At 39.2% G+C, this 24,788-nt stretch overlaps 2 protein-coding genes across 7 annotated transcripts in view; both read left to right on the top strand.

Annotated features, from left to right (window-relative positions):
• The window catches only part of gapvd1 (GTPase activating protein and VPS9 domains 1), a 227,208-nt gene that overhangs the window by 77,504 nt on the left and 124,916 nt on the right, over positions 1-24,788 (top strand). The gene's annotated exons all lie outside the window — the stretch shown is intronic.
• The window catches only part of pbx3b (pre-B-cell leukemia homeobox 3b), a 57,541-nt gene continuing 51,245 nt past the window's right edge, over positions 18,493-24,788 (top strand). For 2 of the 6 annotated variants that reach the window (XM_055224511.1, XM_033972929.2), the window contains exons 1-2: positions 18,498-19,891; positions 20,260-20,333. In XM_055224511.1, the coding sequence (XP_055080486.1) occupies positions 19,644-19,891; positions 20,260-20,333 (322 nt within the window). In that variant the 5' untranslated portion in view covers positions 18,498-19,643. Of the gene's footprint in view, positions 19,892-20,259; positions 20,334-24,788 lie in introns of all 6 variants that reach the window. The other 4 variants (XM_055224512.1, XM_055224513.1, XM_033972930.2 and 1 more) reach the window with 4 other exon arrangements.

Genomic DNA, 24,788 nt, shown 5'->3' with positions numbered 1-24,788 from the left:
AATCTACGCTTTCTTACATATCATTTACTATAAGCTGTAGTCTGAAGAAACACATAATGTTGTCTATGCGTTTTCACATTTGCAGTGATGAGATGCCAGACTGTGACCCCGTACACCTCGGCCATTAGAGCGTTCAAACACCATTTCGGAATTTACTTTGGCCTATTTTTCTCTTTGCCATAAAACGTGCACTTGTAACAAACAACTCAGTAATAAAATATCATGAACCCTGCTCAAATTATACAGTATAACGTCATTCTCCTTTTGAATGCCCCACCAAATCAATGCACTTAAAATGCCTTATATAGAATGTAAGAATGAATTAGACCTATCCAAAAATGCTCTTAATTTTTCCAGTATACGTCATATTTAGATTTAATAGAAGGTTTTAATGCAGCAGATTGGAGGAGGGATCCGCGCCTCCATTACCGCATGATGGATAACTGGGAAAGGTTAGCAGCCACTCATTAACACTCTCTTAAATTACGAAAGTACTTGCTGGGGTTTTTTCACCCTTTCATTTTTCCCTCAAATGAGATAAAATAATATTGCAAGGACAAGAGTTGAATGGGATCCAGCCATAATTAAAGGAAGTGATGGGGTGAACGTTTCCTCTGGTGAGCACAGTGAAAAATGTCGCAGTGTTATAATGGTGTGCGACTTTCAGATCTGTACCACAATTTTTGATGAAGAAGATAGAAATGTGGCTTACAGTATGATGTTATAGTTTGAGATTTTCCTTGTAAACTGGTCAGCAATAGATCAAGTTGTAGAAATAGAATCGGATTATCGGAAACGTACCTAAACTACATTAAATAGAGTGTATTTTACTTCTATGGGGTATTAACTGCTAACACATAACATATTTAGATCACGATTTTACCTTTTATTATCTTGAAAATGCTGTATTCCCTGAAATCAACGTACTAAAGTCCAGTGAGCTTCATCTGGTCTTCCGTTAATTTACTTTAATAGATTCTTCCTCTCCCAATCAAAATAAGCGTACTAAAGTGTTTTAATAATTAATTTCTTGTCGTTTTTGACGCTTTGATCGTGTGTGACTTGATACACGCCACTCCCCCTTCAGAGCACTATCAAAACAAATCATTGCGCATCCCGCTAATGAAACTACTGCACATCAGTTTTGTCAAGTTGTTGTGTACAGTTTTGTATCATGCTTTTGTATATTTGTGGAGAATTGACAGAAGGTGGACAGAATCTTACAGCTAACCGTGTGGAAGGTTCCAATAGGGCCTGGGAGAGAACTCTAAATTACTGAAACATGCACGGATGACATCTAAAACCTCTTAAGGCACGTTTTTGATGAGGGGACAATGTTATAACACGGTAGAAAGCTCGATTTTACGTAATACCCCTATTTTTATACATAACAATGACAAACAAAATGTCCTAAGAGTACTTTTAATGTTTTACAAACTTTATAAAAACCTATGTCTTCGAACTTGTCAAGTTTGTTCTTACAGCAGGTTGGGAGTTACAGCCGAGACAGAACGGGGCGACAGGGCTAACGGAGCATCTGATAAAAATAGGGTCATAAGGTATTCTTCATTTCGCTGAGTGCTACAGAATCGGACCCACTTGGGATATTGGTATATAGGACACCCGCTGCTAAAACACTGCCACGACGCACCATGATTACGACTTGATCCTTCCTCCTCTGAAAGCTCATGCTGGTGGAAATCAACTACCCCCAGGCTTACATCAGGCAGCCCAGGGCCTAAAAGGTAATAGCATGAAATATAGATATGAGGGTGACAGATGTGTACAGCGTGTTCTGAGATGGCATTGAGACAAAACATAGGGGCTTTTTTGCTGGCTTGGGGTAAAATCATGCCATACAATACATGAGAAATCTCACTGGAACAAAAAAAAAGTTACAGATGCTCCAATGGACGTTTGAATAGTTGTAGAAAAAGACCAAATTGGGTACAACAGACTTTTCATTTCATAACATGACACCAATAAATAGGTAATGACGTGAGTAGCAAAAATTATACTTCTTTAATAGTATAGTTATAGCCACAGTAAATTATGTTAGTAAATCATGCTTGTGCATACTCTGCATTTTGTACTGATATGTATTTGTTCCATATTACTTAATTGCTCTAATAAATACTAAATAACTTCAAGAAGATATAATGCTCTTGTGTCTGCTTTATAGTTATCATCTACGACACCGTAGATCATTATGTTAAAATTTTGACATAAATTGCAATATTCATCCAAAACAACTTGATAAAAGAAACAAATCAACTCACTTTTGGATTAGAAACTGCCGTACCCAGTGGTAAGTGGACCGCCGATGGATAACGGTAGATCATGCAAGCAAGTAGTGGATTTTTTGAATTTGTACCAAAATGATTATGCGACCCTGCTGAATCATATGTGTCTCACGGATTAAGAAAATAAAATCGGAGAATGAAGTGAGTACAGAGCAGTGAGCATATACTGGTGGCGATGAGAACAGGGGTTGATCTGCAGTGTTGTGTCTTGAAAATAAGTGATTAAAGATTGCTCAGACATGCACAAATCACTCCAGATACAACTTCATGTGGGTAAATGGTGAGGAGGAAAATGGTTAAAAGCTCTGAAAAGTCAATTTTGCATAATAGGTCTGCTGTAATGTTGTTATGTAGATTGAAACCAGATGTCTTTGTTTCTTTTAATAGGTTGGGGACCAGTAAAAAGTTTGGATTTACTAACTTTGGACATCCTGTTTCTGGATTAACATAGAGGTATTATGTAAAAAGTACCTGTGCCTGTGGTTACAACCTGTCAGTGAGACAAAACACTGTACGTTTCAGTCATATGTAATGATAATGTGATGATGGTGATGGAGGAGGTTGGTGCAGAGGAGTTTGCAGGTTCATTAGGGCCCCTCTTTAACTCTACCCCAGTGACAGTCTATTGCTGTGCTTCCCTGTCAGCCAATCATTATGCTCTGATCATTAGTGACATCGCCACATGCCCATCACTCAGGCTGCTGCTGCCATATTGGCAGAAGAACAGCCTCCGCCCTGTGCCCACAAATCTACACTCACTTCAAACTGTGAGGATGAAGGAATGTGTGCAAGAAACTCAGCTCTTTACAGTTTTTCAGGTATTTTGTATGTAAAATAATATATCGTAGAATGTGTGTCAGTGTGTGCTCTTATGATCAGGCAGCAGTCATGAGTTGGTTTGAGTTTGAGGTTTATATGACGCATATCTGATCTTCTGTTGTGTGAAAGTTGTTACTCAACAAATATCCAGTGTTTAAATGAAAGTGCTAGTTATTACATTGATAATATACATTAATATGCATCACGAACAATTAAATGTCGTCCAGAGGCGGGAAAGCACATTGTACATAAAATGATTAAAGGAGTTGTCCATGCATTACAGTTCATCATGTAGATGGTAGCAGCACTAAAATGAGTTTTCAGCTAATTTGTTGTGAACATAGTGGGGTAATAATGTGATTTCATCTGGACGGACCGCTGCTGTATGTTCCAGAGATGATCCTCGGAGAACACAAATGCATGGCCTCTGCTCTGTGACCTGTAAATAATTGATAAATCAATTTTCTTGACTAGAACACCAAATAATGAAGCAATGCAATTCGTATCAATTACATTTTGGTCTTAATTGTTGACTTCACTTAGCGCAGAGCAGCACAGCGAAACACCACGCCATTTTTCAATTAAAAGGTCCAGATGTTTTTGGAGGCTTCAGTAGACACAGCCAGTTGTGAGAAATGCTTTATCTGCATTGTAATAATCACTAGAACATCAGCTCCAGGCTGCATTTACATACTCATGTTTTATTCCAGCCTTCTTTCTAATGCACCGCTTAATTATAGTGAGCGCAGACAATGTCAGACCCCCATAGCCCCAAATTTATTATTGCACTGTGTGAAGCAGCAACCATCAAAGCATGTTGGCTCGTCACAAAGCTCCTGCATTCACCTCAGCTTAAAATGACATGTCCAAAATACATATTTACTTTCATTTACAAAATCATCATTTTTAATAATAATATTACATAATTGTTTGTTTTCAGTTTAGTTCAGTTCTACGTTTATTTCTATATATAGCACATTTATCACAACTTCAGCTGACCAAAGCTTCACCAAAGAAGCAAAAAGCAAAAACAAATATACAGATAACACAATGCATATGAAAAGAACAATAAAACACCACGATATCCTGTCTAGCTAGGATTAAATACCAGGTAGAAGAGGTGGGTTTTCAGTCTGTCTAGTCTTTAAACTGCATTAAAGATTGAGAGGATCTGACAGGCAGAGGGAGGCTTTTCCCTTTTCTGGGCGCTGCCGCAGAAAAGGCTCTGTCACCTCTTGTCTTGAGCCCAGCTTTGGGCACAGCAGCAGGAGCGGGTCAGCTGACCTCAGGGCTCTGGGTGGAGTATAGGACTGCAAACAAAGTGGACCCATAGAGTGCTCTTGTCTCTTGTTCTGGACATTCTGTAAGTGCTGCAGGGAGGCCTGGTCCAGCTCCACATACAGAGAATTACAATCATCCAGACTCAGTGTTACAAATGCATGGTTTGCTTTTTCAAAATCCACCCGTGGAAGTTAGGGCTTTATGTTAGCAAGGAGCCTCAACTGAAAGAAGCTGCACTATATGACAGTGCTAATGTGCTTGTCCACTTTGAACATAGAGTCCACAAGCACCCCAAGTTTCCTCACTGCAGGGTGACAATAAGAGGACAGAGGACCAGTCACACTGTCAGGCCCAAGCAGTGGGTTAGTTTGGCCAAACACCACAACCTCAGTTTTATTTTGATTTAAGTTGAGGAAGTTTGTGCTAAGCCGAATCTGCACATCTCTGTTAATGTCCTGTTAATGAACATTCTTTACAGTAACACTCATTAAGGCTTAGGCTTTAGTGCTATTATATTTACCGTGTTCTAAAACAAACAAACCAAATGAAAAGTTCATGTATAACAATATAAGCAAAACAACTACACTGATTGCAATAATAGCTATTAGTTGTTAACCTCATACGTTGTGGCCAAATGGCAGCTCTAATTTTAGCCTGAGAGAGACATAGCCCATGAACACTACATAAAAAAGACTTTTTATAGCAATCCGAGCCGACATCTCCAGTTTGCTGAGGTCACATGTTCCAGCGAGTGGATACCCCCCCGTACATCTGACACCACAGCTCCACTGCACACCAATCCTTCCAAGGACAGCCAAGCATGGAAGAAATATTCTTATTTAGATGAGGGCGCAGTGAGGGGCAGACTATGGCATAACAGAAAGAGAATACAATGTAGTGTGTATCCAGTCTCCCTCTTACAGAAGGCAATCAAATCTGGCAGTCATGTGTAAAGATACTTATCTGCCCGGAGAGGATCTCAACACCATGTTTCTGGAGAAATGGAAATCAATGCTGACAGCAACTTGTCAGTTTTATATATTCTGAACATCTGATCTCAATAGGAAGACTAACTCTCAAAAGGGAATGATAAAGAGATACGATATTGTGCAAAACATTTTATTGTTAAAATGTTCAATTTTATTTTTTCAATTTTTAAGTTAAATTAGAGGCAGTTATTAATTTGGCATGGATCCAGACCACTATTCAGAAGATCTATAGGCACCCTTTTATATAGAATAAACTTACTTCACTATTAAATGTTTAACCATTGCAATATAAAGCGACTATTTACTGTTGTATTTGTGTAAAACCGATGCAGATTTCTTTGTCCTTTTCTAACAAAACACTACTACTGCAGACAGTGCACACAGTTAAAGACATTACAAAGACTTTAGAAGAGAGATTTTTCCGAGGAGCCCTGTACACTTGCACTCTTCTCAAATAGCCTCGGGCACGCTGTTGATTTTTTTGTTTGAAATTTGGCACATTACAATGCCGCTCAAATGAGATCTAACATATTCTCGAATTCATAAACAAATAGCTCTTTTCTGATTCTGGGGATTGACTCATATTCCCTCGACACATCTATAAATCCTGTGTCACAACTAACAATATTGTGTGGCCTCATGGGGAGCTGATAAAATACGACAATTCTCGGGTAAAGGGAGAAATTTGGCAGGGAAATTTTATTGCTGCAAATGTGGAATTATCACCCGAGCCGCAGAATGAGTGCACAATGGTAGCGCACGGTGTTAATCAGATTTTCCTCACCAGAGCTGTAGTTCATTGTCATTGCTAATGGAGCCTTCCTCTGCAGGTTGTTGCTCTTCACTAAATTAGTGTGAAGTCTTATCCCCAAAAACATTGACTAATACCGCACTTAATCTTGGAAACTCTCAACTTCAGTGAAAAATCTGGTGGGGAGTGACACTGATGCATCGGAGCACAGAGCAGCGTTGCATTCATCATGTTCACTACAAAATTAATCTTGATAGACTGAAACCAAATTACACCTGAGTTCACAGCCATTGCTCACCACCAGCACTGAATAAATATTTATCGATGATATGTGTAATTCGGTGAGCAGGAGTAAAGTTGTTAAAATGGGTGATAAGGGGAATAAAGATGATTGAAGGGGCTTGGACGAAGAAATGCTGATTCCCATTTCGACCGAAGGAACATCATGTTAGGAAAAAAGAACAAAAAGAACATCCATATCTCCGTATCACTCAGTGACCCCAGCTCACAATCAGATTTTCCAGAACTTTGCGTGAAAGTTTGTAAACCAGGCTTGTTTGGCTGCTGTGAATTTTTCAAGTGTGTGTACCGTTCATTTCTAATGAGGCAAGACTTTGATTGGCGTCTTTGTCTGGACTGTATGCCCTTTTTAGGAATTTCTTCTGGGGGCGGAGAAACTTAACCTGGCTCATGACAGGTTGATGTGTAGCACTCTGAATTGAGTTCTACATGTCATCAATCTGGGATAGGTCTTACTGAAAGCGATTGGAAAACACGGAATATCATGATGATTATTTGAATCTGATTGGTCGAAGTATCACAGTGGAACATCTTCCCTGTCCACAAATGTACAAAGTGTTTAACTTCTCCATGTTTTTCATAAACAAAATAGTCCATATTGATGCTAAAATAAGCTGAAATATGTCTGTCAGCATCGCCATGATTGTTTTGGTTCGTTTGGGCACTTTGCCTTTGGCTTCCTCATAACCCTCAGTGCTGCTCTGTGATTGGTCCACCCGATTAAGCGGGTGCATGCCAAGATCTATTCTCGTGAGTGTGTGAATTCACAATTTACCATTTAGATTTCTGTAAACTTATAGCCATTATAGTGAATGGGACAGAATGACAAGATGATGTCCATAATATATACAGTCAGTGATTTGGACGTGGGCAGCAGATGTAACATAAGTAGAGATTATTTGGTAACTGTTACCAAGCAAATGTTATTACATGAAAAAAATGTCTTCGTTGTGCATAAATTATAATGATGGAATGATTCCTTTTTAGAAAATTTGGAGCAGTATCCTTGAGGAGTGCAACTCACATGAAGAAGAAGCTCAGACTGCCCTCGGTGCACTGTGGAGGAGGTGACGGAGGTGCACTGGTGCTCCGGATCAGTTCTGTTGGGAGTTCCCGCAGGCATATTTCTGTAAATTAATGGTTTGTTATCATGTGATCTTGTGGTCCCGTTAGTACAGCGTTCCAAGCCTGTAACCACTCTGCAAGAATACTGCTCCAACACCGCAGTTGCTCTGTGTGCAGTCGGAGGCATTAGGGTTATGATTATTTGTTCATGATGACACTATGACTTAATAATACACCATGTGCACTATTACACAGTTTAGACTTTATTGTGGCTGGTCACCAGTTTTAAACTCTATAAAGGCACATTAGCATCATAAACTATGCAAATTGTCTGTAGTTGTTTCAGAGAGAGAGCAAAGAGAAACAGCAGCCATCTTTAGCCCTGCCAAGCAAAAACAGACATGCCCTGCTCACGTTATTTATCTTCCAAATGAAGTCATTTTTCACGACTAATTAAAACATGTTGAGATGAGGAGAACATGGAAGAAGGAGAGCATTTGTTTGGGTCTGCACGCGCTCATTCATTTCCTCATGTATGTTTGGCTTCTGTTTAAAGAAAGCAAAGTGATGTACGAACACAGAGCAAGTTGTTGTCACTAATGGTGAGACGGGATCATTTGTACAGTAGTGTCCATGTGGAAAGTCATTGCAGATGACGCCAGTTTAAACAGAAAGCTTCGCCAACTTTTCCTGTTGACTTTTAAAAATGTTTCACTTCTCAAATGCACCTCAGTCTTTTGGACAGAGCGAATATTATCTGATGATGGCTTTTATCGCTCTACATTGATTAATTGTATGAAACAAGGTGTTTCACAAATCATCCCTTTAATTAGGCTCTAAGCATGGGACTCTGTATGTCTCAGACAGGGCTGGGGGGGGGGGGGGGGGGGGGGGGGGGCGCATCAGGCAAGTCTTCAGCAGGGGTGGGGGCAATGGGTGTGGGTGCTGAGGGGGCTGGGAAGAGGTGGTGAGTGCAGAACAGGGGGGTCTAGGCGTTGTGGCAGTGTAGAGGGGGGGGGCAGTGGTGGGCCCAGAGAGGGGTGGGGTGTGTGGGCACGAGCCGATCCGCCCCAGGCAGCCTGCGCCACACACCCAGGTGCTATTGTCAGCTGGAGTCCTTCTCCAGCTGCTCACCACAGATTGATTTAATTATTTCCATTCACTGTCTATGAGTTTCTTTTATGCTTTGTCTTATTACGTGGATGCCTTTTAGCATTTCTATACAAAATAATATTGTTGAAACTATATTCATGGGATTTACTATTCACTGGGAATTTTCTGCTTGGCTGAGGATTCTTAATAGATTTAGTCTATAGAAAATAAAATATGTGCTCGACATTATCCAAACTGTCTTATCACTTCATCTCCTTCCTTTGACTTGCTTCATTTTCACACATAATGAGACAGATTCATTTTATAATTACACATGTGCCATTTTGTTACAGACCATAAGTGCTGAAGGAGATTTCTGCTTCACTCGGTGACTTGGAGGTCGTAGTACTTGTGTTATCAATTCTCCGAGATTCAAATGACTAAAGTTCTTTTTCTCTTATCAGATCTTTTAAAGGGCAATGAAAAGGCCCATCTTTTTAGTGAAACGCTTCCTCAATCACTGTTAATGTTAAGTCCATGTACACATAAGAGCCTGATAAAGAATCATTAGTGTGCTTAATGGAATCACAGGTCTCATCCCTCCATCCGCTTCTATTCAAAGGCGCTCTTCATTTCAAAGTTGTTCTGCTTTATTAAAGCTCATTACCATTTCTCTTTTAATAAGCACTCTTTAAAGTCATTACCTGCAGTGGAGTTAAAGGCTCAGCTATTAAAAGGTTACTTTACTGTGAATAATGGCCCACCGATATACTCAAGTTAATTATTATTGGATACTGGTTCTGGTTTAAGCTAATGCCTAAACTCCATTGAAGGATGAGTTGCAGCACGGTGGACTGAACTCAACACATTTCACTTAATGCAGCACTTAAATGTTTACATTGTTATGCCGAATGTCAGATTGCTCCAATAGACAGTTTCACAGTACCCATGGGTTTCTGGATGATGATAAATTAGGATCAGTCATAGCATAGTTAATAATTTAAAAGAAAATATTATAACTTTTGAATGGGAAAATTCCTCAAAATGTTGTATATAACAGGAAGCTGAAACTCATTAATATAGTTTGAGCTAACATTGCAATAGGAAAGGGCATTTGACCTAGAGGCTGGAGCATAGTATACAATACACTGTTGCAGCACAATGGGAAAAACACACACACACAAAAAAACATGGTTATAGATAGTTACTCCCCAATAATGTTATGCATACAAAACTGCATATGTTTTCATTATGTATTACACTTATATGGAATTTTAATGGCACCAAAATGTCTTGAAAAAAACATGATGCCAAATTACTGGCATTTATGCGTGTTGGTATTACCTCTGAACTGTGTTTTTTGGCCTCCTTTGGGGTCATGCAATGAAAGCAGACCTCTACATTTCAAACACGTTTAATTCACCGCTGAAAGGCCTAATTGCCATGACCTGTGCAGGGAGTCAAAGTTCAAAGCTCCAGAGAAACATTAACCTTGAGAACTTAGCACGGCTCACTTGTCATAGAAAATAAGCAGAATGAACACAGCTCTGCCAAAATCTAGGAATATTCAAAGCTTTTTAAAGACGGATAAATTTGAGGATGTGTAAATAAGATGAGGTATTTTATTTCATGCGTTACTGTTTCATAAACACTTGTAAGACATGTATTAGAGGGAATCAGAACTAATCAAGATGAGTATAGGACTAATCCAGAACCAAACAATTAAGGAATACGGAGAAAAAATTTAAATGAACTAGAACTAGAACATATTCCTAAGTTTTTTATTTTTGGTAATGGTATATATAGAGCTTTTCCATGTTCAACACACCCAAAGGAACCACTCACCCATTCACACACATTCATACCAATGTACACAGACACTGGGGGCAAGTGTCTTGCCCAAGAACACGACAGCATTCATCTATAGGAGGCAGAATCTAGGGATCTGACCACTCAGTCATTGATGTTTATGTTGAGAGCAGGATTCGAACTGCCAACCTTTGGATCACCAATGGAGCTACTCCTTTTATTTATTTATTTATTTTTACTGACGTTTTATGAAGAGGTGTATCAGTTTGTCTTTTTGTCACATGAACATACACCAGTTAGTTAATGGATAATTGGTAAACTGATTCCTTTTCTTCTTTTCTGCAAAATGAGATGGCGAAAAATGTGTATCTGTAGTGAAATTCATAAATTGCAATTTGAATATTTATTTGCATTTAGATTCCTGATCTATTATTAGAAAAAAATCTGTTTTAAAGAAATATGTGTGATCTCCATTCATGCTCTGAATTAATGCCAGGCAAATGCAGTAGATTAGCATTTTCCAGTGATACGTTTTCCCTCTCTGTTAAGGTCATGTGGCTTTAACTGCGGCTTAAGCAAGACTCCTGTGAACGCGTATGACCCATTTCATAAATCCCATCTTCTCCACAGCGCCGATACAAAATGTCACCATCCAACGGGTCATCTAATCCCCTCCACGCCGCAAATGGCATTATAACTATTACTATAAGGAAGCAGGAGTTTGGTTTGAGAAAGCCTGACAAAGAACATTATCCCAGGTGTCAACAACAGCACGCCGTACACTAGCGCAGATCTGGTGGTATGGGCTCTGTGATTTTTCTGACAGATTATTTGCAAAACTTCAATGTGTCTTTGAAGCCCACGGGGTCGTCCACTGCCAACCAAACAGAAATGGCACTGTCAGTGCACACGATGGACAGGCGACTTCCAGCAAAGAGCGCTATGATGAAAAGACGCCGCAATGTCTTGATCAAGAGCAGGAGATTTCTACAGCAACATGGCTTTTAAGATCAAATATTCCAGGTTGAGATTGGCTGTAGCGCACACTGTATGGACATGTTTTGGACTCAAATGAGGAGCTTTAACAAGACAAATAGGACACAGACAGACATCTCACTCTTTGAAGAAATCTGACAATACACAGGCTTTTTAAGAGTTAAAAATAATAGCACAATTCTTCATTACAATGCACTGATTATTGACTACATAAGGCCCGCTGGACAAAGGCACTCACAGCTTGTCACTGCTCAAACGATAATGAACTTACTGTTGACTTGTTCGGTTCAATCGGATTATTTTTCTGTCTGCTGTTTTTTTCTCTTTTTGTGAGTTATAATAATAGATGACAAATGCCTGGCTCACGGTGAAAAACAACCATTTAAAGTGATGGCTGGAGTTGTGGTGTCTTCACATGTCAGACTTTGATGTTTCAGGAAATTAAATGAATATCTGCTGATTGGCTGTAGTTACAGTTAAGAAGAAGTTTGCAGTATTACAATATAAAGCAGCCATAGGTCAGTCAAACTATTTTTCACTGCATTCTGTTTTGTTAATATGTGTGTTTTGTTGAGGTTTTGTAATGATTTTCTAGCTTATTTTTTTGTCAGTGGGTTATGATTGTAATGTGAAATTTGTTAAAGGTGTAACAACATCCAGTACCCTCATCAGATTTAACCCTTGACATTTTGAGCACCAACATTCCCATACTCTTACAAATGCATTCTGAATGTGTGTGTAAATTTGATTCAAATTTGATGTTTGTTTTATATCCCAAAGACTTACGATTTGATAACTCCTGTAGATAAGCCCCTATTCCTGCGCAAATACACAGCCTATTGTTGGTCACACTCGTTGGAGGAGGGAGATAGTAACAGGGCACCTCTATAAGAGCCTCTTCAAAATAATGAAACCACAACATGAGCCGCACTTGGGCTTCCAGAGACGCTACACTCGAAATGGATGTCGACAAAGCAACAAAGTCATCACTATCTACGAGCGAGCGCAGCCTGCATTATGCTGATGAATGGAGGGCCCTGCCAGATTACTTGATTTGATAAGCAGTACAACCCATCGGTAACATAATACATCACAAATTGTTTTGTCAACAATTTATGATAGCATTTATCAAATGACCATCGCAGTGGGCTGAGTTATGGTGTCATAGCTGGCATAATGTCAATACTCCAGCTGAGTTGAGGGCAGTCTGGCCGCAGTGATTTAGACATGCTACACCCTGACCTCTTTGGAGATTTTCTCTTCATTACCAAGCAAATTGATGTGTAAGGGAGAAAGAAAAGTTTCATAGATAAATCATTGAAATGTATGGGGATGGTAACATTTTGGTTATAGATATTTGGTAAATCACAGGAGACAATATATGTGGATTTTTCCTTTAACGTACACACTCTGACTTTTTCAATAGATTTTTGAGCATAGGTTTATATTCATTTACATCCACGAGCACTTTAAATTTGTAATATTAGTACAGTAGTTGAAGGAAGTACAGTAGGCTATAGTTAACCTTTTTTAGCAGTAAATTTAGTCTTATAAGCTACATACTTATTCTAAGGTTTGTCATCTTTGAGCATTTTCTAATCATCTGCTTTTATTTTTAATTTCCTATTTTTGTTGTTTTATTTATTTCACATAATAATTACACAAACAATACATACGCATAACTCCTTATCCTGAAAGATACACCCCTTTATACTGAATGCTGACTTTAAAATTTAATTTTACTTAAAGATACAATTTGTCCCCTTTCATACTATACTATGTGTGGTAAGGACAAAAGTTTAAACTCTTCTATTTTTATTGTTTATGTTTCTTTGCTCTAAATGCATGAAGCTCCTCTAGTTTCCGTCTTCTCTTAGGAATCAATTTGAGCTTGTGACAATTAAAATGTAAGACCTTAAACCTCCTCCTCAAGTCAATCGGTGCCTCTTATTGACCAGAATATATGGCGCGTGTCCAAGCCAGCACTGGGCTGTCCGATCTTAAAGGTTACTGCAACCACTACATGTACCCACATTAACAGGACGCTCACCTCTCCGGGTTTATGGCCTGTGTAATAATTTTAAGCAAAGAGAGAAGTGCATTCAGTGGAGACAGTAACGGGCTGAGCTGAGGGAGGACAAGTATAGTGTGATTGATGCAGGCGAGCGCTCTGGCTGTGTACCTCTCACCTTCTCCTCCTGATTACTGCCTGCGACTGATCTCTCACATCTGTCTTGACTTCCTAAAGAAACGGATTTGCCAGATATGATACTTTGGAGCTGCTGGGATTACAACTTTATCAAGAGGCTGACCTTTTAAAGAAACTGCCTGATGAGCTGTCTGGAATGACCACTGAGGACAGCACTGTCCCATTGGTGCAGTTTAAGTAAGAGTGTGTTGATTAACAAGCGTTAAATGTAGGGATGCTTTTCCTACCTCAAGTGTTTCACTGAACTGTAGAATATAGCTCAATACATTTACGATTGTAATTCTCAACTGGTTTACAACGAGTCCAATTTTATCCCAGAATATGATATTTATTATTTTATATACTGTATTTTAGTAGCTACAGTAATAATTTAACTAAATAAAAAATAAGATGAAGTTGCAAAGTTTGCAAAACTTTTAATATATACTTTTTCTACAATGACCCCCTTTTGGACCCTGACCCACTAACAACAATGAAAAACAACTTTTCAGTGTTTAAGCTCCTTGTTGTTCTGAAACAAGACAAGGTCCAAAATATACAGTGACTGCTAAAGCCCATGCAAATTATACACACATTTACCATTTTATCCTGCTTATATGCTTATTAAATTGTGGAAAATGAACTTAACTTCTTAAAATAGAACTATTGAATTATATTAAATTAGCACATCACACTTCACAAGAGAGGCCATTGTTATGGGCTCTAGCAACTGAAAACAAGTCATTATTTTGGGGACTGCAGTTCAAATGTCCCATATTGTTTATTAGTTGTTGACCAAGCCAAAGAATGATGAATAGAATTAAACTGCTAAGTGATATAATGAAAATCTTGCTTTTATGGCCTTTGACCCTGAGGTCCTCCCTGTCTGCAGGAATGTTTAGAAACACTTTTCATTACCACATTACACAAGCAGCAGCAGATGTAACAAATATTCACACTACCTCACTGTGCTCTCCTCATAATGAAGACAAAGTGCACACATACTCACGACAAATACCAGGAAATAAATAAGAATAAAGTATCCAAAAGGAATCACCGACAGCTGGTAATTGGGTTAGTAATGTCTTGGCTTGGTCATTTCCTACAGGCTGCCCTGGCTCCGAGGGACAGTCCAGGAGTTCTGTCACTATATACAACACTCCTCAATAAGACTGAACAGTGCATCACAAACGTTCTTGCTAAATCAGCAAAAGCTAATCATCACCAGACAAGAAAATCAAAATCAGCATAATTAAAGGCACACATGATAGAAGGTCCGCCCCCTGTTTGACTCCATTGAGATATTATTGCTTTGCCTGGAATGTTCTGCAATATGGCATTAACTTTATCTAATCTCCTGGTAGAAGCCATCAGGCCAAGTCACAGTTCAGATTTGTGGAGCGGCAACCCTGCTCACAGTATGAATCATGGATGTATTATAATATCTGGATAGGGTATTGCTAGCTTAAACCTGTCACAAGTTGGATAAGTGGCCAGTCCACTGGCCCTGCAGTGAAAAAATCCTCTGCAGCCCAAAAAGCATGTTTCACGTAGAGCACAATGTAAATACAGTTTGTGCTCGCGTGATTGGCACCTACAGCTTTCTAAAAGGGCGGATTTTGTGGTGATTTTTGGCTATTTTCAGATCATGTACTTTTTCTCAGTTCAAAATCCTTCAGATGTCTTAAAAAGAGCTTTTTAATCTTTAGCTCTTTAACACGGGAGAAGAGCGCTACTGCGCATGGTCGGTGGGTTGCACAGCCACTGGATGTTCCTTGCCACTAAACATGAGCCACTGAGCTCAGCCCATTCACTTGAGCAGGCGGCCATGTTTGAATCATGGGGCTTGATATGAATACACGTTGGCTCAAGGTATTTTTCAGCACTAAAAACACACATGCTACAATGTGTTTACTGTCATACTGTTCCAAGCAAAGCAATGTCTCCATGGAGACAAGCAGATAACGGTCCCTTCACCAGAAAAGTTAGATAATGGACCTTTAAAGTGTGGCAAAAAGTCAAAATGTATTCTTCTTTTAGGCATTAAGATTGGATTTTTTATTTATTTATTTATTGTTTTTAGACAGGACATTTTGCTCCAGGAAAGTGATGAGCAAAACAAAAGAAAAACTTTTTAAACATTTTCATTAATACACCTATACAGTTTTCAATTGGACTGAATCCTCAGTGACAAAATATGATTAGTTATAAAGTTATTTCATGATAGTTTTCATATCACATGCTTTTTCAATACTCCTCAGCGTACAAGACACATAATACAAGCTCGCCTCATCTTTTTGAATGGCAAACACGCAGCCATTTCACAAATCTTTTAATGATTTGTGACCCCTTTGTGGACGGAGAAATTGTGGAATCATGCACCCATAACTTCTCACTTAATCTGTATTACTCTCATCACAACAGAGCAAGCCACTCTATCAGTAAATGCTAATCTGCTAATTAACAAGCTAATTAGGCAATTACAGCTTTGCAGAAGGATGCCTAAATGAAATATGACAACACAGTCACTTTCTACAGCACCTGTGGGTCTTTTCAGATGTTACAACGAGAGGCATGATGACAGAGTGTCGCCTCCTCGCTCCTAGGTGCTTATTCTTATGCCTTGCTTGGCTCATTTGTAAAAATATTGTCATTTGATTTATCCTAATGAACAACGCACACGGAAATAACTTGTCACATTATAAGCAATATTTAGCCATTTATTTGAGCGCATTGTTTCCATGTCATAATAGTTTGGGTTAATATGACATCACATGAGAGAATTCCCCTTTAAATTTAGCTGGAGGGTAGGTCAGATTGTAGATTTGTTGACATGGTTTATGGTTAATCTCTCTGTAATTACTAAGTCTTTCCACATGAAAAAACTGGTACAAAGTTCATATTTTCTGTCAGAATAAAAACAAAAGTAAAATTATTTTTTCACAATATCTTCAGAGTGGTGCCATTATTCAACTCCAAAGACTTAAAGCCATAAGATTAATATGACAGGTACGATGAATGAATACCTAACAAATAATGGTAAGGTTTCACTGTTTGTGGATCATAAGTTTGGATATTTCTTCCAAAAACAGTAAATCTCTCATAGACTTATATAGGCCCCTGGTTTCTCTCTGAAATTATGACATCATCAAATTCTACAACGTGAACATAACCTATTTAAATGAACTATCAAAATGAAGTATCTCACCATAACATCTTTTCTTCTTCTTTGGTTATGTAAACTCCAGGCCCGGCGTCTAACCAGATGTGGCGTATGGAAATGAATTATGTTGACACATGACTGAAAACAACAGTGAACGGGCCCGCCATGCCACACAATGAAGAATCATGCAGTGAAACAGAGGAGAGGAGCCCGCGCTGCACCTTTTGAGCCCCTTTTGACAGGTGTGTAGTGAGACTTGACAGCTCAGTATTTCCATGATAAATGCAGTAGTCCTGGGACTCCCATTCACTAAACTCACAACAGCGTCGCTCCTATACTTCAAGGTCAAAGGAACGAGTACAGCCATGCAGCCCACCAAAGACCAGACTGGGTATGCACTGTCAGACAGCCAAGCGCACAATCAATAAGACTTCTAGATTTGTAAGTGTTTGCAATCAGGCATTACGGTGCGAAGTGAATGAACAAATGAACTACATCTACAAAAATGTGAAATACAAGGCAAAAAAGGTTAACCTCAATAATATATAACAGTTTAAGAAATCTACGAGTAAACTAATCAGTAGGAAATGATACGCTTATGAACTTTGAACTGACAGATCTCAGTTTTCATACTAATATAAAACTATAGGCCTTATAAAAACAAATCTGTATGTACATGAACTCATATAACTTGCACATTTGTTCCTAATGTAACAACAAAAGTCATTACTGAACTGCAACTCTTCATAATATTTTGCATGGCATTGCGTTGATGTCCACTTTAACACGGGGCTATGTGTTATAATCCCTAACCCATGTGACCTAATGACTTCCAAAGCCAAACGAGTCCCCAGAGAGATAGCGTCTACTATCTCAAGAGTTTTAATTATAACAGATAGCACCTAAATGGCACTGATAAACAGCAGTGTGATCTAAGATACCGCTCCTAATGAAGTTTACTGTTCACACTCCATCTTGCAAATTGTACAAGCTTATAGGAAATACAACTGAGAGATGGGAGTACTCACTACCCACAACTGCAGGTAACTTTACAATAAATTATAGTTTAATGCATAATAACATTGGGACAGTTAGTGTTTAGTTGACCCTCAGCTAAAACAATGGAAAAACAAAACACTTAGGACTTAATAATAGGGTCTGATAAAAAGCAAAATAAACAAAAAGTAACAACAGTTTAACAAACCCTACTTTAATCTTTGAAATACAATTTATTCCCTTTGTGCAAATCACTGACATAAACCGTGTTGGCCTAACAAAACATTGACAAAAACATGGTCATGTAGGCCTATGCAAAAACTTTAAAACCTTCTTGCAGTTGCAGAAGTGGAGTAAATGAAGGAACAGCTGTGTAAAATGCATTGCTCCAACTCCTCTCAGGCAACACAGAAAAGCAGAGAACATCGGTGAAGAGACATATTTTATTTCTATTTACTTATGCCACTGTGTACCTCTGACATCCTCGCATCCCGGCTCAACAACTAGTCTGCTACCATAGCAACTGCGGAGGAGCACGGAGCAGCGCCGCCTGCGTGCACTCTGCGTGTCACTCGGGGCAACGGCCAATAAGAAGTTGCCTTCCTTTTGTGCGGAGCCCCGTGAAGATGGAGGGATGGAGTAGGCGGGCTGGAGCATCGTGCATCTGCCAGTAATAGGGCGCTGGTGTCGTCAGTCTCCGTCACAGCGCCTCCTGATTGGTGGAGGAGCCTGACTTAGGAATAATATAAACATGTCTTCGAGTTGGCCGTTTTGAAGCGGGGCTTACGAGGGACTATGCAGTTGAACATCAAACTGTGTAAAAACTCTCATTATGTATTTGCCTGTGTTGTAGCAGGATAAATCTTTATTAGCCGTTTGAACTAAGTAACTGCGAGTGCACGCGCGGAGACACGGACACGCGGCGCAGGAGCAAAGAAAACGAGCGCGAGAGGGACATCATTCTAATCACCATCCGAACTACTAGCTCTTAACATTTTGTTTTTTGGTGTTCAGGCGAGAAGTGACAAGAATATAGACCCCTCCTCTACAGGGCGGAGCGTGCATCCTCACAATTTGTATTTTTTATTTATTTATTTTTTATTTTTTTCGTATTTTCTCCCAAGCCCTGTTCCCTGGCTCTGACACGTCTGCACTGACTGAGTGAGTGGCATTGGCACACTGTCAATCGCTCACTAGCGCTGCCATCAAACAACATAAAACACACACAAGGCTCAGGCTGCAGCTCATAAATTTGAGCAGGGCGAGAGATTTTTCCTGCGCGTCGCCTTTGCACTGCACCGCAGCCTAATTATTAATTTCTTGTCGGTATTCATTTTTTTCTTAAGTATTTAACAAGCTCCAACTTTTTCTATTTTTCCTGTATTTTTTAAACCTATTCGCTCTATGTTGAGTGCGTATTTTTTCTAATTTTTGCAGGATTCATTTATAGTTGAACACCTGCTAAGACTATTTGCATTTATTTACACAGTGGATATTTTTGTTGCCGCTGCTAAAACCACGAGGATTTTGGATTTTTTTTTTTTTATGAAGGGGGAGAATACGCAGGGAATCCCGTGCAAAAGAAGAGCGTGAATAAATGAGAGATCATCAAGGAGCGTTTGTGTCTATATCAGCCGTCAACGCGCAGCGAAAAGACAGATTGGCACCGGGATACGATACGATGGACACCCACCTCATTCAGCTTTGACACTTTACTTTGAATCAAGAAGCATTTTGCCTTTTTCGTGAAATACAACGTATCGTTTTGGCACTTTGGACCGTGCGTAAAATTCAACTTGGACAAAAATCTACATTTCCAAGTCGCTCTTGAGCATCCATCCCCTCGCCTCTCCATCTCAGTCTGCGTATGTTGTTGTAGCCCGTTTCGTATATGAGTTTTTCAATTTGTGTGGCTCAGTGCACAGACTCTTTAGCGGCTAATATGGACGATCAAGCCCGGATCATGCAGTCGATCGGCGGCGTGAGTCTCGCTGGCCACTCGGTACAAGGTGGCATGGCATTGCCGCCTCCACATGGACACGATGGGACGGACGGCGACGGCAGAAAACAAGACATCGGTGACATCCTGCATCAGATCATGACCATAACCGATCAGAGTCTGGACGAGGCGCAAGCAAAGTTGGTTGATTTATATGTTTTATAAGTTGGCACCGTAAACAGAGACGCTTAACTTAAGTCCCCCGTGCATCATAACAATAGGCTGTTAATGTGGTACTAATGTGTTAACATGGTGCTACCTCTCACCAAGTTGTCACTTAGGGGATTATATAGTTTTTATTTTCCTTCTTAGTGTTCAAAGTCAGTGCGCACAAGTTTTATACAAACACTAACTATGAGGAAAAATATAGAGCAGGAGATTGTTGCATAAATACTGGTAATTAGCCTATATGAACAATTCTAAAACAACAAACAGACTAGGTAATTTTGCAAATGTACTTTAGCAGTGAACTTATTTCACTATTTGATTTTGTCTTATACTGAAACAGGAAACATGGACTGAACTGTCACAGAATGAAACCAGCACTCTTCAGCGTTCTCTGTGAAATCAAAGAAAAAACAGGTAAGACTCTTCAATGTAAACATATCTCCTATAGCTATAAGTGAAAGTATCATAGGGATATTGTGTGGATTCTACCTGCAGTCCTGCACTGGCAGCAGTCATCAGGGGTTACAAGGGGACCTCTGCCCAAACCAATCAATCAACTGTTTTTAACACGCCACATTGTGTTGTATTAGAAAAGGTATCTTCTCCATCACTGCAAATTCACATGCTTGTGATTTTTTTTTTTTTTAACAAAGTGAGGAAAACATTACAAGAAACAGACAACATTAAACAGTTGTCATATTTATAATAGTGGCAGTTATTGTTGATGTAGTTATTGTAATATAAATCGTAAGTGTAGCACAGGGTGCAGTTCCTTTTTTAATCTCTATATTTTTCATACTATTGTGGAAAGATGCCGATTATGGATCAGGTCCTCCTTGTTCACAGTTCAAAACGTGTGTGTACCATTTCATACTGAGTACAGTACAATTCTGCATAAAACATATTTTAATCCTAAAATAAATGCATATAAAACATATTTTATTTATAAAATATTTTATTATATTTGCATAGTTTTAATCTCTGAAGTTAATACAGGTGGAAATATGTGACTTTTAGTATCAAAAGAAAATTCATTATGATTTTTTTTTTTTTTTAAATCAAAACATTACATTTATGTGCATTTTTGAATAGTATATTAAAAATGTTGTGCAAGTATATTTAAAGTATAAAAACTATTCCTTGGTTAGTAAACCAGTAAACACCACCGTATCATTTGGAGAGGACGCTGGTGTGTCAGATTTGTGACCTTTTGTGCGTTTTATGAGTAAAGGGTTTAAAGGAGACCATAAAAGTTTATGAACTTCCCTAACGCACAGGTGCACCGTCGAAGGGGCACAGGGTCTGCTGCTCCACTGTCTGTGTGACTGGAGTCAATGCCAGATATATAGAATTATATTTAATGTGTAACTAGGATGTTTATTTGTGCAGAAAAGAGGTTGTCAAATTAACTTTTTACCAAGATAAATTTTGAACATACTATAATATAAGGAACACTTACTCTGACGATGATTTGGTTTCTATAATAAAACGTTTAGTTTTCAGTTATTGTTGATAGTTATATATCTTGTTGATTTGTTCTGTAAATTCTGTGAAAATTTTGTTGTTGTTTTTTTTTTTCACTGCAACGTACAAGCAGTAAGTATTTTTTTTAACTTCAACTTGTTGCCTCTCAGTGTTATTAATTAAGTAAAGTAAAATGAAAAAAAAAAACAAAACACTTTTCTAAGTTTTAAATTAGGTACAACACAGCATTAGAATTTAGAATAAGTATTATCGTACTTTTCAACTTGATGGCTATAGGGTAATTGTTGAATTTAGGAAGTTAGAGATCCGGGTTTGGCCAAGTGTTGAGAATGTTCTTGTAATTGTGTTGTGGTGCAAAGGTGTGTATCCAAGATAAGTGCGTAGCAGGTTGTGTTTTCGTGCGTAATTGTGTGTGTGTGCGTGGTTAACCTGTACTTGGGAGTCACTGCCTCCCCCTCTTAGCCACTGACAGGGCTCAGCTGGTCCGGTGGCCTCGTTGACCGCGCTTTCCCCCAGCACACAGCCAGCCTTTCACTGCCTCAGCGTAGCATCATTCCTGGGTGCTTCCTTCAACCTTTTAATGTCCCTTTTCATGTCTTCCACACACTGGGATCAATTGTCTTTTTTCTGCTTTGGGATACACCCATTTTCTCCAAATGACTTTTAATAATAAATTTGAACACGGTCCAAGAATCCTGACTGTAATTACCGCATGCATGTATCATATTATCATTGTGTGCAGATGAAAAGGCGTCATTATGTTCAAAGCCTTACACTATTTTGATGATGTTGAGATAGCGCTGTTGTCGAAAATGCAGCATTATTAACATTTGGAGGACTTTTGAAGCTGTTAAGAAGTTTCTGGCGCTCTTCTGACTGCTATTGTGAAGCCCCAGCATATTTCTGCATTGCTAATGCCCTAGAAGTATTAATTCACTTTGATATGCTAATTAGAGAGCATTATGCAAGAAATGAGATTAAGTGGCAGCATGAAGTCATTTGCCTGTCACTAAATTGAGTGTTTTTAGCAGGAGGTTTTTTCTCCCCCAAATTTCCTTGCATTTTAATAAGCTAAATGTGAGATTTGGTTGACAAGTGCGGTTCTTTGTCCTTGCGTGTTTCTCTCTTCTTTTGAAAATCAACATTGTTTTATTATTGCTCATTTTTCCCCGTTAGAAAACCTGCTGAGTTCCTGTACCTTTCCACTTCTGTATCTGTGTGAGGAGACAATGGATGCATTGAGTAGACATGGTGTGCGATTCAGATGAGTTCTCCAGCTCTCCTGCCCTGTGTGCTCAGTTTGTCTTCTCCTGCTGGCTACTCCCTTCTTGTCTGTGGAAGAGCAGCAGCAGCAGTGGGAGCGGCAAGAATAACAAAGGTGAAAGATTACCTCCATATGGTATTTCTGACCAGGAAAAGAGAGGTTCTGTGGCAAGACCCCTCTTTGATGTGAGCTTTAATCAATACAAAGAGATTACAGAAAACTATTACAGGCTAAATCACGCAGTTCTACGGAGAGGCTTAGCCCGTCTCCGCTGCTCTCCCAGCTGCGTGGCGCTCCTTTTGGCTGCGTATTGACTTGTTGTTTTCATGACCTTTGACTCGGCAGGTTCACGAGCGGGGGGGATGTCTGCAGAGGTAGAGACATGTCTGCTCCGGCCCAACTGTTTGAAGCAGTGGATTATGAGAAAACTCCTCTTATTTCACAAAAGCTGTAATTTTGCACTAACTTGATCTGTTTATAATACTTTTGAATGCACGTATGTGCAAGCATGTATGGACTGCCTAATATTGAGCTGTGGACAGTGTGGTAACTAAATACAATGGTGGATGGGCCATAATTAACCACATGCAAGGCTGACTAAAAGCATTACCTGCCGTAAATAGAGTTAGGACTGAGTAGGTAAGCATTTCTGAAATCTTCGGGGAGCATTCATTTCTGTGTTCCCTGACATTCTTAATGAGTCTTCGGACTACTAATGACTTAATACAAGTAAATGAATCAAATTACTATTAGTTTTTGTGTGTGAAGCTAAGGCCACATATGCGTCTGTATTGGAGCAGCATTCATGTAAACGCTACAGTAAAGAGCTGACAGAACACAAAGCCATTGAGCAGCAGAGACAATTGACTTTGCTAGCTTTTTGTGTGTGAGACCCCAGCGATGCGGCTGCACTGACTAGATAGTGTTGTGGCGAATGGTGCACACACAGCTGGGGTCCTGACTGACGCTCTGGCTCTGCTTCCTCCTCTAAAGCGCAGAGAGGGACCAGGGAACATGTGCCTTTTATCTGAGCGCTTCCCCAATACCCATCAGCCCACATGAAAAGCCGGGACAGAGCCAGACAAAGACAAGCACAAAGAATCAAGGCAATGCCTTTCTATTGGAGATAGATACTTGTGCTCCACGGCTGCTCCTCAAAACTGCTTTGTGTCCCAGCATACGCTGACGTCCCCCTCATCTGCTTGCGTCTCTCTCCCTCTGCCCCGCTCCGAGCTATTTCTGCGGGCTCCTGTGCGATCAACAGCTCATAATTGTTTTTTGCACATACGTTATGCAAATGAGGCTTTATGGCAACTGGCATAACAATTAGCATCCTCCAACAATATTTTAGTAGGTTAATTGCGAAATTTCTGAATTGTACATCTGAGTTGTTAATTAGGCATGACAGAGGTGGTGAAATAGTTATCTCCAGGCAGTGGCAGCCAGCGAAAGCCTGCTTGGGATGCAAAAAGGAAGGATTGATTGAAATGAGTGTGCAGCACAAGGAGCAGGGGGCTGTGGAGTCTGGTTGTTTAGACTGAGGCTGAATAAAAAGTGTGGATAACAAGGCGACTTCAAACTGTCTGATAGATTGTATTTTAGTGTTAAGCAGATTAGCTTTTTGTTGCTACTAATGTTAATATCCTTTTACTTTTGAGGTCATCTTGAAACACTGGTGTGTGATATTGGCAAAAATGAATATCTCTGTATTTGTTTGCATTATGTCGAAATTAACTACTTAAGTGTGGGAATATCACCTTATACCCAGGATGATTACATTACTAGACATTTCTATTTTTAATCTGCTTTTTTTTGCTGTCATTAATAGTTTTAATTATAGCTGATATAATCAAAATTCAAATTTAGCATATTTCCAGATTTTCGAAGTATCTCTCACTTCTTGGTTGAAGTTATAATCATTTAAATTTTCTATATCTCTCAGAAATTATTTTTTCATCTGTTTAATTAAATGAAAGACATTCAACGTAATTATACAAAAATAAACTTTTATTAAGAAAAGGTCAGTTTAAGGATGTGTTTTTTGGTATAGCACATTTTAATAAGCACTGGGCACGACACAGTTGCATTTATTTATTTTCTCCCTCTGTGGTGGCGTCTCG

Source organism: Periophthalmus magnuspinnatus, chromosome 9, assembly GCF_009829125.3.
Source record: "Periophthalmus magnuspinnatus isolate fPerMag1 chromosome 9, fPerMag1.2.pri, whole genome shotgun sequence".
Taxonomy (NCBI): domain Eukaryota; kingdom Metazoa; phylum Chordata; class Actinopteri; order Gobiiformes; family Gobiidae; genus Periophthalmus; species Periophthalmus magnuspinnatus.
This window is presented reverse-complemented; position numbering and strand designations above follow the sequence as displayed.